At 41.0% G+C, this 17659-nt stretch overlaps 2 protein-coding genes across 3 annotated transcripts in view; both read right to left on the bottom strand.

Moving 5' to 3' along the window:
• MTR (5-methyltetrahydrofolate-homocysteine methyltransferase) overlaps positions 1-7663 on the bottom strand; it is a 55087-nt gene extending 47424 nt beyond the window's left edge. The window contains exons 1-2 of one of the 2 annotated variants that reach the window (XM_081856353.1): positions 7269-7663; positions 4416-4627 (exon numbers count right to left, since the gene is read on the bottom strand). In XM_081856353.1, coding sequence (XP_081712479.1) covers positions 4416-4627; positions 7269-7323 — 267 coding nt within the window. In that variant the 5' untranslated portion in view covers positions 7324-7663. The remainder of the gene's footprint in view (positions 1-4415; positions 4628-7268) is intronic. The other variant, XM_081856351.1, reaches the window with a different exon arrangement.
• Positions 7664-15411: 7748 nt separating this feature from the next.
• The window catches only part of ACTN2 (actinin alpha 2), a 52250-nt gene continuing 50002 nt past the window's right edge, over positions 15412-17659 (bottom strand). Inside the window, exons 20-21 of the mRNA XM_081856355.1 lie at positions 17384-17542; positions 15412-16749 (exon numbers count right to left, since the gene is read on the bottom strand). Coding sequence (XP_081712481.1) covers positions 16591-16749; positions 17384-17542 — 318 coding nt within the window. The 3' untranslated portion in view covers positions 15412-16590. The remainder of the gene's footprint in view (positions 16750-17383; positions 17543-17659) is intronic.

The following is a 17659-nucleotide window of genomic DNA, read 5'->3' as shown; positions in this document are numbered from 1 at the left end:
TGTTTGGAGACCCCTATTCTCTTCACAGAGCTAAAATTCCTAGAGTGGTTTAACAAACAATCCCTTTTCCACACAGAACTCTAGGAACTGTAGTTCTGTGAGGGGAACAGGTTTGCCTACCACTCTCAGTAAGTAACCAGGTGTAAAACAGGGCTTTCTCTCATCACTTTTAATTCTGCAATTAATCTTAAGAGATTAGAGGGAAAGCTTAAAAAGTCCTACCATCTGCAAAGTCAGCTAGTGCCTTTTCATTATTTGAACAGCAGGAGATGAAAATCTACCATATATTATGTAATTAAATTATAACTGAAAGTGGCAATAGCAGTAATTCCTCTTGGGTACTCACGCTGTTCCCCAAAATGAAGACACTTCAGTTCCTTAAAGAAATGTGCATACTTCTTTCTAGACTTGGAAGTACTGATGTGACTGTTTAGAATATCAATATAATGATGTGGTACGGTTTAAACCCTTGAGATTTTTCTCAGTGAAAAATAAAAATAAATGAGGACAAGGGTAATTAAAGCCAATTATATTTTAATCAAAATGCTAGAAGAGAAATTCCCAGCTTAGATTTTCAAGGAAACTTATTGATAAGTGACAAGGTTTCTCTAGATGCAGACATACTTTTCAAAAACTAAGGTTGAACTTGCATGATTATTTATGACAGGAAATGACACAAAGAGGGTTGGGAGACAGATTGACCTCCCTTCTCTGATAATAACTTTTTTTCATTTCTTTTTTGCAAATGCATCACATGCACTTCAATATTTAAAGAGATGCTTACCCTACTGCAGATGAAACCTTGCCTGTCAACTGGGACCCAGTAACATATATAGATTTGCAAGTGGGCCTTGAATGTGCTGCTTGTCCTTTCCCACCCCTGAGATGGCTGGATTGTCCAGGTGAGACCACTCACAGAGGCTTCAGCACACATTTCACATGCAGTGAGAGGGTGCAGAGAACACTACTGTGCAGGGGCAGCACTACACCAAGGCAACACAAGCAGTTACCTGGGAAGCCTAACTTTGGCAGGGTGCCATCATCACCTGCACCAACACACACATGACAGGAAGCTTCTCTGTCATAGCTTCAAGTTTCAGCATTTGTCAACAATAGTAGAAGCAGCAAATGAGAGGTAGGGCATGGAGATATTTTTCAATTTTTTCAGTAAGTGATGGTGTCAGAAGGGATGGGGAGGAGGAAACCCCCCTCACACATTTGATGGGAATTTGATGTTGCAGAACTTAAGTTTTCTTCTCCCCCCCCCCTTTATTTATTTATTTTTAACACAAACACCAAGTTGCACTGTAACATATAACACATTTATCCAACACATATTCCCCCATGTCCTTATCCCAAGTGAATAGAGTGCAGCTGGAGGATAGATGGCGGTTAACAGACTGAGGCTGAATCCTGACAAGTACTGTTTTGGGGGGACAGGGGCCGGGGCAGGTGTGGGGGTCTCTCTGGTCTAGAATGGGATAACTGTGCCCCAGGAGGACTAGGTGTGCAGCCTGGGAGTCATTTTGGACTCACAGCTGTCCATGAAGGCACAGGTCAATTCTGTGTCTAGCACATCTTCTACCAGCTCCATCTGGTACACAGGCTGAGACCCTACCTGCCTGTGCACTGTCTTGCCAGAGTGGTACATGCTCTGGTTATCTCTTGCTTGGACTACTGCAATGTGCTCTACATGGGGCTACCTTTGAAGGTGACCTGGAAAGTACAACTAATCCAGAAGCAGCAGCTAGACTGGTGGTCAGGAGTGGCTGTTGGGATCATATAACTTGGGTCCTAGAGGATCTTCATTGGCTCTCAGTATACATTTCCGAGCACAATTCAAAGTGTTGGTGCTGAGCTTAAAAGCCCTAAACAGCCTTGGCTCAGTATACCTGAAGGAGTGTCTCCACCCCCATTGCTCAGCCTCCATCACTGAGGTCCTCCTCCAAAGGTCTTCTGGAGGTTCCCTCACTGCGAGAAGTGAGGTTACAGGGAACCAGGCAGAGGGCCTTCTTGGTAGTGGCACCCTCCCTGTGGAACACCCCCCCTTCAGATGTCAATGAAATAAACAACTATCTGACCTTTAGAAAACATCTGAAGGCCGCCCGGTTTAGGGAAGTTTTTAATATTTTATGATTTATCATGTTTTTACTATTCTGCTGTGAGCTGCCCAAAGTGGCAGGGGAAACCCATCAGGTGGGTAGTGTATAAATAATAACATTAGTAGTAGTAGTAGTAGTAGTAGAAGTAGTAAACTTAACAGGGAAAAGAAATTAACTCTATTCTCAGAGGTTCCATACATTGTTTCCCTATGTTCTCAGCTATTAAGCAGCTCAAATCCCTAGTTTTCAACCTTTTTCAGCTTTCCCAAATTCACCCCCCACAACATGCATTTTCCCTGCCTTTCAACCTGCCACTGTGTTGCAGATCTTTCCATCGCCTGTTTTTTCTTATAATGAGCCAAATCCTCTTTTCTCTTCTCATGTCTGCTTAGCTTCCCCCCTCTACCTAGCGATGCTTCTAAACTAGAGGCTCCTAGCAGTATCCAATCAAGGCTCTTCCATGGCAAACTGCATGTGAAATTGAAATTGAGTGGAGAAGGAGGTACTGCACTTTGTCTGCATGTAAACCTCTCAATATTCCACCCACACAAATGGGCTGACATAAGTGTGTAGGTGGGGGAAATTCAATTCACTCAAGCACACCATTTCCAAAGCACTTACTCTATCACCTTTTAAAATGTACACTCAAATATTTTTTGTATTTACTGCTATTGAACCATTACGTAAGTAGTTTTTTTAAGAGTTGGAAGTATTTTATTGCTAATTATAGAGCAGGGGGAATAAAAACTGTGCTAAAATGGAAGACAGTATATGTTTCATTTTAATAATCTAAAAACATTACAGGGAACCAGGCAGTGGGTCTTCTCGGTAGTGGCGCCCACCCTGTGGAACGTCCTCCCAGCAGATGTCAAAGAAATAAACAACTATCTTACTTTTAAAAGGCATCTGAAGGCAGCCCTGTTTAGGGAAGTTTTTAATGTTTGATGTTTTATCGTGTTTTTAATATACCGTTGGGAGCTGTCCAGAGTGGCTGGGGGAACCCAGTCAGATGGGCTGAGTATAAAATTATTATTATTATTATTATTATTATGACATAAGAAGATCCTGCTGGATCAGGCCAATGGCACATGAAGTCCAGGATCCAACCAGGCAACTGTGGGAAGTCCGCAAACAGTCTGCAATAAAATTCTTGGTTTTATTTTATTAAAGTATCAAATACTTTAAGAAATTTCTTTTGAAGGTAAAAAGATTAAGAGAATTTTAAAAAATCAATTAAAAATAAAATAGATACAATGATAGAATGATACCAAGAGACCAGTCAATACTGAAAGTGATTCAAGGCATAGATGCATGATAAAAGAGTTATATGCCAAACCACATCTCATTAAAAAAAAAGAGAGACAGACAGACAGACAGACAGACAGAAGGGTACTGCTAAGATGGTTACCACCTGCAGAAGTTGCACTACCCTATCATTCTTTCCACTGGAAACTTCCAGGCTTAACTACTGCAATGCATTCTACATGGGGCTGCTCTTGAGAAACTCCAGTTGCTCCAAAATGCACTAGCTCAACTGCTTGCCAGGGCAGGGTATTGCAAATATGCTGCCCCACTGCTGAAAAAATTGTACCAGCTGCCAATTAGCTACTGGACTTAGTTCAAGGTGCTGGTTTTGGTATATAAATACAGCTTGATACCATGATATCTGAAAAATCATCTCACTCCTTATATATCCAATCAATTAAAGTACTATGTTCTGCAGGTGAGGGCGTCCTCCTGCAGATGCCATCTTTATAGCAGGTCTGTTGCACACAATATAGGAATCAGGCTTTTAATGCTGTGGCACCTACACTTTGGAATGCTCTCCCCTAGAATATTACACAGGTGCCATCTCTGTTGTTGTTTTGGTGCCTAGTGTGAAGACCTTACTCTTCCAACACGCATTCCTAGTCTACCTTTGTACTGTACATGTTTTAAATTGTTTTCCCACTTGTTCTTTGCCACCCAGGGCTCCTTCAGGAGGAAGGGCAGGATAGAGTTTTATTCAGTAAATAAAAAGCAACAAAACAATTCTGTAAAGAATATTCAGTGAAATCAGAGTCCATTCAAACTGATAAAAGTTTTTCAGTCCAATGCAGTGGGGTCTTATTGGTTATACAATTCTCAAGTTTTTACTAAAGAAAGAGAAAGTATGCAACATACTCAGCAATTACTTCTACATACATTATAATTCACACAAGTTTTTCAGCAAAAGGAACCATGATAATTATTGTCATCTAAGTTATCTGCATATGCCTTTGCAAATAATCAGTATTCTCCCAGTGAAATCCTCATAAAACAAACCATACTGACCTTGTGAATTTTGTAGATTATGTCAGGCTGAGTTATGCTTAACAGATCATTGTTTCCCTTTAGTGGTTTCATATGATCCTTAAATTCTTCACCTTGAAATTGCTCTTCTGTTAAGTTATGTTGCTGGATCATGGTCCCCATGCCTCCATCCAAAACCATAATGCGCTCCCGCAAAACCATTTCAATTTCATCTTTCAGGCTTTTCTTTGTGGCTGTGTTAGGAACAGGGTCAAGTGAGAAATGCGTATTCAAAGCCAGGGTGGATAAAAATAAATGATTAAAAAAATGTATCATTTTAAAATTTAAATTGGATTTTTAAAATCAGGATTTAAGTTTTTCATGTGTGCTAAAACTGAGTCTAAGATTTTTTTAAAAAAAACAATTGTTTAACCACATCAGTTAACAAACATGGATACATATGATATAATGTTGTTTTGGTTAAATAAATTGTTTAAATTGTTATTAAGGGAATGATTGTTTTCCTCCTTCCAATAAAGTACAGCAGAAAAATTATCCAAATATAAACAGTTAACTTATTAAACTTCACAACAATTTCATAATTATCTGTCTATGTATTTCTAATAGTATAACCAAATCAGTAATTTTTGATATAACTGTAAAAACTACTCTAAAAATTAATTATTCCAAAAATGAAACCTTATTTTTGTAAAATTATCTGGTTGTAAATATTAAGGTTATACCTGCAAGAATGAGTCTTTCTGTAAATAACAGATTAAATCAAGTCTTCCTGACTAGTGATTTAAATCAATTTGATTTAAATCAAATCCACCCTGTTCAAAGCAATCAGCAAATATGATATGCTTCTCCCTATGTTCTTGCAAGCCTGTAGATTTTAGGGCTTGTTTGCTTGAGGACTAACAGTGCAGCTCTACCATGCTGTGATATATTCAATGTCAGTCATACTCAGAGTGGACTTTTTGAAGTCATTTTCAATTTCTTTCAATGGGTCTACTTTGAGTATAATCCTCTTTATCACCCATGGAGTGGAAAGAAAGAGCGTAAATTTCTAATTACAGTAGTAGGTAGGCATTTTTGCACATGCTCTGTCACACTGTCAAGACATTCAGGAGAGATTACCAACAATTGTGAGCTGTTACGGACACGACTAAACAACTAAACAACAACAACAACACACAGTACACAGGCCATGCCTACCCACATGATTTTTGAGCTACACCAGTCCTTCTAAAAAATAAATCAGCTTCCTATTGAGCAAATGGCATTAAGAGGTTAGGTCACCACACAAGAACAATCACTGATAGCCCTATCCCAACAATGTTCACTCTAAAGTCCCACCAAGTCCCACAGGTAATTTCAGTGAGATAAAACAATGAGATAAAACAGAAGCTTAGAAAACCACACTGTATCCAAACTGGAATACACAGTTTTACCCTGCACCTAGAAAATATGCTTGGCACATTGTGTCCCATGTTAATTTAAGAGAAGGACAGCACAACTATACAGGGATTTCTTCAGCTCCCATTAAGAAAGCATCACCATAAGACAGAGGTAAAATATGGCACAGAACCTATCACCAGCATTGCACACATTCAAAACAATGCAAAACACGGGGGGGAAATGTGATTTTCACTAAACTAACCTTGTTGAGTCTTATAACATACAGGGTTTTGAGTCATTTGGGCCCCTTCAAGAGGCAAATTTTAAAGAGAATGAACTTTTACCTATACAAGGAATAAAACATTAAATGCAAAAACCCTACTCACTTTCTTGAACGTATTGAGGGTTACTTCTAAATAAACATGCACACTACAGATTTTTGGACAACCTTCAGTAACATTGTGGACTATTAAGAAACCCTGGGATTCATTTTAATTCCCAAATGTGTATCTCTATGATTACACCTAAGGGGCAAGTTCTATGAACACTTGCAAGCCTGCTTTGTTTTACTCTTTAAGGATTATATAGATTTAGTGGTATGGACCAAAACATTTACATAACTATGTCCTAAAAGATGTTAAGTCTGCTGGTCCTACTTTTTTATATTTCTTCCATGCCTCCCAAAGGTCCTTTAAAATACTGCAAGATAAAGTTCTCTTTCGAAACCCAACACATGTCAATCCAAGACACCAGCAAATAAGAACCACGTTTCATTTAAAGAAAACAAAAGCAAGTCGGGACCACAGCACACATGGTTCCCAATAACTTGTGTTGATGTATTTTTTCCTGCTGCCAAACACACAGACATATTCAGAAGGCAAGTTACTGAGCCTCTTAATAAGGTCTCACAGGGTACTAATGAATACAGAAGATCCATTTATTGCCTACTATCCATTGTCCAGTTCAACACAGCCAAAGGTTTTTCAATCCACATGCTTTATTGCATCATGTTCTGTCCACCACGACAGCTACTAAAGAGAAGAAAGTTATAAAAAACACACACTAATAAGTCTAACTAGGGGAAAGAATTAGGAGTGGAAGGCAACTAACTTTACTCTCAGAGCAGACCTACTGAAATGAAGGGACCGAACTTTGTCGCGCTCCTTAATTTCAACAGGTCTGCTATGAGGCAAAGTTAGCTGGAAAGAGTTAACCCCCCCCTCAACTTCTTGTCCTGCACCCAGAAACCGCATGAAGAATCACCCGTTACTTTCCCCCCACGTTCTCTGCAAAAAATATCCCCTCTCCCGACACACCGTTAAAGCCTGCTTTACTCTCTTCCCTTAAGTGCCAAATCAAACTTTGCTGCACCAGCTGCAGCGGGACACGCGCGCGCGCGCGCTCCAACCCCCCAGACCCAGCGGGAAGAACGCGAGGCCAGGACCCAAGCTGCGCACCGCGTGACCTGGCGGCTCCCGGCAAACAAACACGCACCGTCCGACTGCTGGCCGCCGGACTGATGAGGCGGCTCGTGGATGGCGGGCGACATCCCGCTCCGCGCTCGCCTTCCGATACCGCAAATGGGAGAAGAGTCCCAATTCGCTGGCTGGGGAGGCCGTAGGCAGGGCAGGGCGGAGAAGGCGCCTGCGCGTCATCCGGGTATTGTACCGGGCTTCCCTTCCTCGTGAGCGCCTGTTTTCGCCGCCTCAGCTGTGAGGAGAGGCGGAGCTGAGCGGGTGGAGGGCGTCTATGTGTTCGGTTTCTCTGTCTATTAAAGGCGCCCTCTTTCCCCCAACAGCTATTGGTTTTTATTCTTCTCTCCCTTCCCCGAAACCACGTGCAGTACACAGATTTAATAAATGAATCAGTGCCGGATTTACATATAAGCTAAACAAGCTATAGCTTAGGGCCCCACTCTCGTGGGCCCCCCCAAAAAAATGTAAAGGAAAAAACCACTGGATGTACATTTCGAAAATATAAGAGTAAAAAACCAAATAAAATAAAACCTACATACAGCAACAGTGTTTTGTGTTGTGTGGGCTCCTATGGTGTAAGTAATGGGCCCCGCCTGCTAGCCTGCTCCCTAAAATATCCCTGGTTTGCTCATTTCTATATACAGTGGTACCGTGGTTCTCAAACTTAATACGTTCAGAAGTCTGTTCCATATAGCATATATTCAACACAAAAACAGCGACAATTTGTTGACAGAGGACAGCTGGACATATAAAGGGCCCCATTACCTTCAGTAGCTTAGGGTCTGGTTCAAGGACAGGTTCCCAAAAGAGGCACCATGGCCTCTATTTGAATTAGGGAGGAAGGCAACGCTAGACCTCTTTTGCAAAGGATGCAGAAATGTCGAAAGGGCGCCATGCATAGGCACCGACTCCATGGGGCCTGAGGGGGCCCGAGCCCCCTCAAAAATTCGTTTGGGGGGGCTCTGCCCCCCCAATAATTTAAGAAAATTATTACCGTAAATTTCGCTCTATAACACGCAGATTTTTTCTCCTAAAAAGTAAGGGGAAATGTCTGTGCGTGTAATTGAGCGAATGTGTGGTCCCTGGAGCCGGAGCGCAGGGGCAAAAATCAGGCAAAAATAAGATCGGGCGGGCGGGCGGAGGGAAGGCGGAAGCTGCTGCTTTCCTGCATTCTGCCTCAGGGTCTTACTGCCCACCCGCTTCTGTTGCTGCGTTTGCTCAAACTCAACAAAGAGCAGGGAATCCCCTGCCCTCCTGGCAAGCAGAGTCTTAAGGAAAGGATCGAGTCCTTCCTTCTAATTCTTTCCTAGTCACACTGCGTGCAGGCTCCAGCCCACCACCTCCTCCTCTCCGTGCTCTAGGGACTCGCAGGCAGCCGAAAAACATGCAGGTGATAGAGAGAGGGCTGGCGTGGGGGGGTGACTTTTGCCTTCCTTTCCTCCCCCCCACCCCGTTAAACTCCTCCCCTGCATTCTTAGCTAGCTGCTTCTCCGCACACCCCTCTTGTGCTTCTTGTCCCTTCTGTGTTTTTCCTTCCCTCCCCATTTAAAACGTGGTGACAAAGCACGGATCCACATGGATCCTCAGGATTTTTGCATTGGGTCACCCCAAATTCACCATCAGATCACATAGCATGTCCATGGCTACAGCCTGCACCAAAAAAATCACGCACCCACTGTTGCCTGGGGCTGCAATGGTGCAAAAACGTGGTTACAAAGCATGGATCCACAGGATCTTTGCACTGGGTCACCCCAGATTCACCATCAGATAACATAGCATGTCCATGGCTACAGCCTGCACCAAAAAAATCACGCACCCACTGTGGCCTGGGGCCACAATGGTGCAAAAACGTGGTTACAAAGCACGGATCCACATGGATCCTCAGGATTTTTGCATTGGGTCACCCCAAATTCACCATCAGATCACATAGCATGTCCATGGCTACATCTTGCACCAAAAAAATCACGCACCCACTGTTGCCTAGGGTCACAGTGGTGCAAAAATGTGGTTACAAAGCATGGATCCACATGGATCCTCAGGATTTTTGCATTGGGCTACTCCAAACTCACTGTCAGATATTAAAACTCTTTATAAAATAGAGAATTAAATACATACAGAATGTTAAATTTTCAGTTTCGAAATATTAGTACTAGTTTAGTACTGTATTTCTATATTACTATAGTACTGTATTAGTTATTTTCAAATACTTAAATATTTTTAGGGTTTAAGACCCAATTAAAGCCCGTTATTTACATACAGTATTACAGTGTTTACATACAGTATTAGGCATACTGTATTAACTTTATTAACTGTATTAAAGCATTAACTTTGAGATTTTTTTTTATTTAATGAACCCTCAGCCTCATTCAAAGTAAGCTTAAATTAGCTATTTCACTTATTAATCAAAGTGCTATTACTGTGCGACAGCAATATTTTATGTTTTATTCTTTTAATGATAGTTTAGGATTTATTTAAATATCATTTCAGTCTTTTCAGAGCTATATATTCACTGCTCTGTAATAGTCTATAAGCATAATTGTTACTGTAAATTAAATTAGCTTTTTACGAAAATACCGTGCGTGTTTATGTTTTGTTTCTTTTTTCAAAGCCAAAAAGTGTTTCAGGCTTGTCGAGTTTCCCGGAGTGTGGAGTTATAGAGAGTCGAGTTTTCGGGGTTCTAATGTTGATCATATGACTCTAAAATACTTTTAAAAAACTTTAAAACTCACTAATTTTCATCTAAAATTTAGAAAACTTCCCGGGGCAGGACCCCGGTATGGGCCCCCCCAATATTTTTTATAAGTCAGCGCCCCTGGCGCCGTGTCCTAGTTCGGCTTCCAGCACTCGCTCCACACACAACCTGCTCCAAAAGAGTGTGCCATGTAGTGGTTAGAGCGTTGGGACCAGGACCTGGGCTAGCAGCGTTCAAATACTAGCTGGCCGTGAAGCTCCCTGGGTGACCCTGAGCCAATTGCTGCCTCTCAGCCTAAGCTACCCCACTGGGTTGTTGTGGGGTTTAAATGAGGAGGACCACCTTGAGCTTCTTGGAGGAAAGGTGAGGCGCAAAATAAATAAAATGAAGTGTAGCATCTTGCTTACGAAAGCTCATGCCCCCCAAATTTAATATGTCATAGGATAGGGCTGTGTTTTTACACTACTGATGAGTGCATTTTAAAATGTAGAGCCTATACTTAGGTATACAACTCTTGCTGGGCTGAGAATTGCTGTGGTCGTTTTCCATCCCATCTACTTAGCATTTTTTTTTCTTTTGCTCTAGTTCTCTGAATGCTGGATTCTTTTTATTCCAGGAATTAGTTTGTAGAACTGTCCTTGCCAGGGTCCTAATACTGGATTGATTGATTGACTGACTGACTGGCAGATCAGACTGCTGGAAGCAAAGGTGGATCTAGGGGAGCACAACTGTTGGGTCGCACCAGGTACAGAGCTTCTGGGGCGCTGCAACAAGTGCCACAACTATGAAGTCCAATGGAAGGCAGGTGGACAGATTTTGCCATCACACAGGGCACCACTGAACTTTGAGATGCCACGGTCCACCACTGCTGGAAGATGGGAGCCAGTTTGCTTTGTACTGAGCAGCTGGGTAGAATACTGCCTGCACATTTCCCCCTTACACCTCTGTGCATAAAAGTTTATGTAAGCAAGAAGCATTATCTCAGTTCAACGACACATTCCAGCCTGCCAGAAACACTCAAGGGGAATACAAAGCAGGGCTGGTAAGTGGTGTGGAAAGTCCCTAGGGCAAGATATCTCACATCCCTGGTTTAAACTAATGTGCAAAGCGGACCTAATTCAGTTTCATGTCCTGTGCATATCTACTGTAAGATGCATGACAACTCAAGCAGGCCTCTTGTTCATATTTTATATTTAAGTCACCACAATCTCTTAATAAATTAAGTAAGTTGGCTGGAAGGCTGTCATTGGATGAGTAGCAAATTGATAGAGTCATTAGCTCTCCCATGTCAAAACTTGGCTTCTTGCATTGACTGTGAACTTTTATCATGGTTCTGATTAACTTATCTGTTAATTATGAAAGTATCAAGTTGTTATTTACTCTGAAGAGCAAGATCTTTCTTGGCACACCCCCAGACCTCACCCCAGATCACTGAGGCACAACCTACCATATGGGCAGTTTTTGAGAATAAGGGGTAACTGTTCCACAGAAACTCGTTTTGTATTTGAATCTCATGTTATGAGTAATCAGCTACTTGGCAGTGGCTTACAGCTTAAGTAAAGCTTCACAGGTTTCATGACCTGATCTTTGTCACTGATAAGGGTGCATATATTTGAAGCTATTTGAAATACTTCTTAATCAATGGGTGGGAGATTTCACTTATTGGGAGCAAGTTAAACTAAAATTATTACAGGTAGGTAGCTGTGTTGGTCTGACGCAGTCTAGTAGCACCTCAGAGACCAATTAAGTTTGTTCTTGGTATAAGCTTTCGTGTGCATGCACACTTCTTCAGATACAAAGGGGAGATACAGGGAGAGGTATCTGAAGAAGTGTACATGTACACGAAAGCTTATACCAAGAATAAACTTAGTTGGTCTCTAAGGTGCTACTGGACTATATATATATATATATATATATAATTACATTTATATCTGTTATAATGATTTCATATTCTAATGATATACACACAACACACACGTATTTGCAAGTTTGGGCCTTTGATGATACAAAAAATAACAATATATTAAAACACTTTGCTAAGGTTAAATGACAAGGAACTCTCCCTAAATAGTATTGGTATTTGGTAACCAAAGATTATTCACCTACAAAACCATTTATATCTGTTATGAGTTTCGGGGAGAGGGATCCAGCAAGTGTTAAAATATAAGCCAAGCTAGCTTCTGTGTTGAGGTGATAGCCTGGGTGATGAGGCATTAAGGGAAACAAAGGAATGTGGATCTGTGTAAGATGACTGTCTACTGGCTGGTAGTTAGAAAAAGACAAAGGCAAAAGTTGAGTGGTAGTGGTATGACCTGGAAGTAGAGCCGCAAGCTGGAGAGAGTCAGAGAAATGCTTGAGAGCAATGTTTTATTCCTGCTGGAATCCAAGGCTGTGATTATGGCAGAAACAAGATTGTTTCCTGATGTCCATGCTGTGAGCCCCTCCATTGCAGGCTCAGATTGTATATATGTTAATAAACCATATATCATAAAGACACCACAACCTCTGCTGTGACTAATTCCCAAAGGAAACATTAACCCAGAGTAAGTGCCTGGAACCCCTGGAATTTCGCACTGTTCAGAGATTGGGGTGGCAACATATCTAAATAAGAGAAGGACAAACAACAGGAGATCTTGGAGTAGATGAATATTCTCTTTCAACAAAGGCTTGAGGTTTTCCATTTATTTAGATTCCAAAAGAAATTGTATCAATGAAAGCACTCAAATCTTATTTATTTCTCTGAATGTGATTTTTAAATATAGTAAACTTACAATCTCCAAAACATTAAAAACAAGGCCAGAAATATTAAAAAAGTGGGCTGGGCTCCTTGATCTTTTCTTTGCCCCTTAATTTACCACCGCATCTCCTTCCCCTTGCCTTTTATTCTCAGCTGTCTCAGAAGCTGAACATAAGTCTAGGTGAAAGAGAAAAAGGCCTAGAGGAGAGAAAGAATCAGCGTGTGGCAGACTGGTTGAGCATTCTTCGCCTGTCTTCTCATTCGCCTTTGCAGACGTCCTCCCCAGGCAAGTTGAAAGTTATGTCAAAGGAAATATGTGTGTTCGCCCGCATCGTATGTAGTTTTACAGTAAAAAATATGCTAGACACAGCAAGGCGATGAGCATCCCATTGCAGGAGAGAGTGCAGCATTAAATTTCTGCTTGTGTTTTTAGTGTAGAACACCAGCTGTCATTTGCCCTGCAGTCTTCTTTGGGGATTAGAAATCCCCTTCATGGATCAGAAATCACATGTCAAAGGCCATTTTCTGTTGGTGTTGGCAGGCTTGTTACTGTTGGGTGAGGATGCTGGATGGATCATCCTGTGGGAATAATTCCAGGAGAGGGAGGCAGGTAGGCAAAGATCACCTCAGGGCTTGCTCTCTGGCCAGACTTTTATCTCCCCACCCTGAGTGATCTACCATCAATTGCTCTGGGGAAAGGGTTTTTAGTATGTTAAAATTGCTTATTGTGTTTTTAAAATATGCAACATAATTATAATCTACCTTGGAAGAAATTGTATCCTGAAAGATGGGATATAAATAATCATAACTAATAAATGGAAAACAGAAGATCAGTTTGGCAATACCTTCTTCAGGGGACAGTTTTTAAAACAAGACAAAACTATCATGGTTTCTGGAGCAACCCTTAGCTCTGAGTAGCTCGCTAGAGTGATGTGGAATGGACAATTTTCCAGTGCTTTATTTTTCCATGGAAACTATTCCTTAAGTTCATCAGGAATGACAACTGGATGCCAATTGCAAATACAGTATTAGACTAGTTTCAACATTTTTAGCTTCATTAACTAAATACAAGTAAAATAAACTTGCTAAATTAGATAACTGTCTAGAGCAGGGTGGTCCAATGTGCAGCCCAAGGGCCACACACGACCCTCAGTGCCTCTTTTGGCGGCCCTCAGCAACATTTGACACCCCTCCAGCCCTTGCAGTGCCTTCTGAAAGCTGAGTAAGCAAGGCGCTGGCCTTTGGGAAGGAGGAAGGAGGGCTCTGACAGGGTCCTAGAGTCTTTCCACCTCCTTTCCAAAGCCTGGTTAGCACTTTCCCAACTTTGTGGAGCAGGTTGGAGGGTCCTAGGACCCTACCAAAGCCTCACAACACCTTCTCAAAACCCAGCGCCTCCCTTAGCCAGCTTTGGGAAGGCAGCCCTATTCCAGAAAACCCACAACACTAACTCATTATTATGTTAATTATAAAAGGTTGAACTGTCTTTATGTTAGCATGCCCAAGCATTCATGCTTATATGCAGTTGGACAATTCAATTCTTATGAGCTTAAAAGTTACCAGTTATACACCTGCAAAATGGGAGCCAAAATGATCTTTATGTCAAGGCTGGGCTGTTATATGCAAATAGTTCGTTCTGTAGAACTCCACATATTCCTTTGCAATGGAGGCTGGTGACACTAAATGCAGGTCGTGTGGACAGGGCCCAAAACCTTTTCGAGGGCTGTTGTAATGACCTACCTGTGCTTGCAGGTCTTAAAGGGGAGCTCAAATCCATCCACTCTATGGTGATAATTTTGATTGACTAAGGGCTGGCTCTCACAAAGTAATTGCCACCATGTAATGGCGTGGTGATGGTCCTGCTACTATGCCATTCTCTGATGGAGACTCTGTGTGTGTAAACTGGTACCTCAGTGTGGTGATCTTTCAAGCAGTGCCAGTTTATACAGTACCACTTTTACCTCACAGGTAAATGGGAACATTTGTCAAATGTGAATAAGTCATCAATATAGTGTGGTTAAGAAGCATATAGTATTTGCCATTGACTGCATACTCAACATGATTCCAAAGATGTAGCCTGAACAGAATAATAATAGGCATAGCGTGGTTGAACTTGATATATTTTAACAGATATACTGTCTTCCCAGTAGCTACAAGTAAAAAACCCCTACCCCACGGCATTCTTTAGAGATGGAGTATCGAGGATGAACTGGAGGCATTTTATTCTAAGCTGAGTGTGAAGAATTTCCTGCTGATAACTGCAGACACCTGTACACTTAGATTGTGTTTCAAACGCAAACAGGTGCATCATATCATGTGTGTAACAGATGCTAGACTTGGGATCCTCAGATACCTCTCTTGGCACCCACCACCCTGCCCTTTTAAACATTTTTAAAATGTCAATGAGTTTTTCCAAATGTACCCCAACTTCCCAAAACACTGGAGACCATGTGCTGCTTCATGATAAAAACAATGTGTAGGGTTTACCCAACTCTCCTGAGTCAACACCTTTGATGAGAAGGAGTTTGCCACCACTCCTTATAGTCAAATTATTACTTATAAGCACAGTTAACATTTTCTATGTAAAAGAAATTAAAGGTGGTAAAGTGGCTTGCTAAGTAGAGTTCTCCAAAGGAAATTAACTAAATTGGGAGAAAATTTGGGGAAAGACACCAAGTATATCTAGTTGTGCATTGTTTTGAAGGTATACTGAATGAATCTCCATAACTAAATCCATTTTAAGGTTTGAAAAGCAGGCTTTATTTAACAGGCACATTTTAAGAATACAGGGCTGTATGGTGTTCTTTGCCATTTGCTGATACTTCTAAGTGCTTGCATTGCATCCCCCCCACGACTGCTTCAAGTAAAAAAGTTTATTGCTCTATATAGGCTTCTATAATAACCTGCCATACAATTGCTGTACTAAGGTAAAAAAAAAAAAAAAACCTGACTAAAAACTGACATTCAGCATTAATCAAGAACAAATGCAGCAGAACAATGAACACAGCATAAAGCGAAACAGTTTAACACAAACATGTTGATCTTCTTTATATTATCCTGTTATTTTTGTGCCCTTTCAGCTGCCCAGGTAAAAGCCAGGTATTAGGTGATAACCAATATTAGTCATACTCAAGAGCAGAGCCATTGAAATAAATGGACTTCCGTAACTTGTCTGCTGATTTTAATGGCTGTGCTCTGAATATGACTTAGCTGAATATAATCTGTTGCTTTTAAGGTTAAGGCTATAACTTATCATCCATCTATTGACATAGAACTCCTGAGGCTCTGTGACTTTTATGCCAACAGAAAGCCAAACCAAAATTAAAAACAGACTTACACATTAAAATAAATTAATTAATTAGAGTTCAGTATGATATTAGGTAGTATGTTCTTGGTTTGATTCATTTCCCTGTTTCTCTCGTATATGCCACTCTACCTGCAGAAGCGTGCCAAATCTGGTCTCCACAGATGAGAGCACTACTTCAGCATGAAAGTAAAAAAACAGGCACCTGGAGGGAGACTGTGAAAGACTCGCATAAAACGTGGATAATTCTTAAGGAAAACATTTCATGAATTTTAATGTTTTAATGGGTTAAACTTTCAAAAGGTTTCGATATTTTATCTTTTTCCTGAGGCTTTCTAACTTGACACTGAGAGAAATACTTCCTACAGGCTTTGTTTTTTTACTTTAAATTACAACCAAGTAGGGCGTTAGGCAAATGCAAACTGGCTGACAAACTACATATGAACGATGTAAAAAACTATCAATGCTGCACACTTTATTTGATATACTGGTTACTCACTGAATGTACCTGCTAAACTTATTTTGAAGTCAGCTTGCCACACTTTTCAATGAGCAAACTGGAGGGTAATACATATATATTCACTTAACATGCCTAAGGTGACTGCTGCTCGTTACAGGTCACTTTCGCCATACAATGCTGATGAAAATGAGGTATAATCCAGAGCTCCAGGAACACCACCTGGACCTTTGTAGGCTGGCATTCTTTTGATGCAGTACTGAGCTTGCTCAGGCGGCAGTTCTCGAAGCAGCTCCTCAGCAAGAATATAAGGCTGCAAAGATTTATAAAAAGGAATTTCTTCAGAGGTTTTCCTGTAACTTCTCAACATCAGAAAAAATATATATGAAATATTTATTGTTTATACCCTACAGTGGCAATTCTATAGGGCTGGTCAGAAGCCCAATATGGGTATGCCATAAATATATCATACTGCATTCTCATAGCTTTTCCTGCCAGTTATGCCAGGGCATTTCTACATATTTTACAGGCCTCTGATACAATTGATTCACACAAGCCACATGACACCCATGTGTAGCTCCTCTGATCCTTGGCATTTTTCACTGCAAGCTAGGATTGTGCAGCAACCTACCAGGACAAAATTGTGCTTTCCTCATTGGAAAATTTGAACTTGCGTGTACTTTTTAATTTCAGCTGCAGAATTTGGGGCCTGTGGAATTTGTAAAATTTAGGTCAAGTTTCTCTAGAATTGCCACGAGCGGACTTGTCACTCTGATTTGCCAAAACCATCCTGCTGCTATCCTTTATTTAAGCCATGTGACTATTATTTAACCTGCTGTTTTTAACCTAGGTTATAGAACATTTTGTTCAGCTTTTCTAGCATTTGGGTACCCTGCATGAGCTGAGGGAAATGGAAAATCCCACCATCTGCAGACAAAAACACTGACCTTATCTGAAGCCAGGATCTTGAAAGAAGCAATAACTTGTTCAGCAGTGTCAGTGTCTGCAGTCTCTCTGGTCATGAAGTCAATAAAAGATTGGAAGGAGACTGTTCCCTGACCGTTGGGATCAACTAAGGACATGATTCGGGCAAACTCAGCTTCACCCTTGGATAGGATTCAAAATCAGTCATGGTGGAGGGAAAAATCAGAAAGAATTATATAAGCAAATATATACAACCTCACAGTTTTGCTTTTTAAAATACAAAATTCACTTCATGTGTA

This window comes from Podarcis erhardii (genome assembly GCF_964252035.2).
Source record: "Podarcis erhardii genome assembly, chromosome: 3".
Lineage (NCBI taxonomy): Eukaryota > Metazoa > Chordata > Lepidosauria > Squamata > Lacertidae > Podarcis > Podarcis erhardii.
The sequence above is the reverse complement of the archived record's forward strand: the minus strand, read 5'-3'. Positions and strand labels throughout refer to the sequence as shown.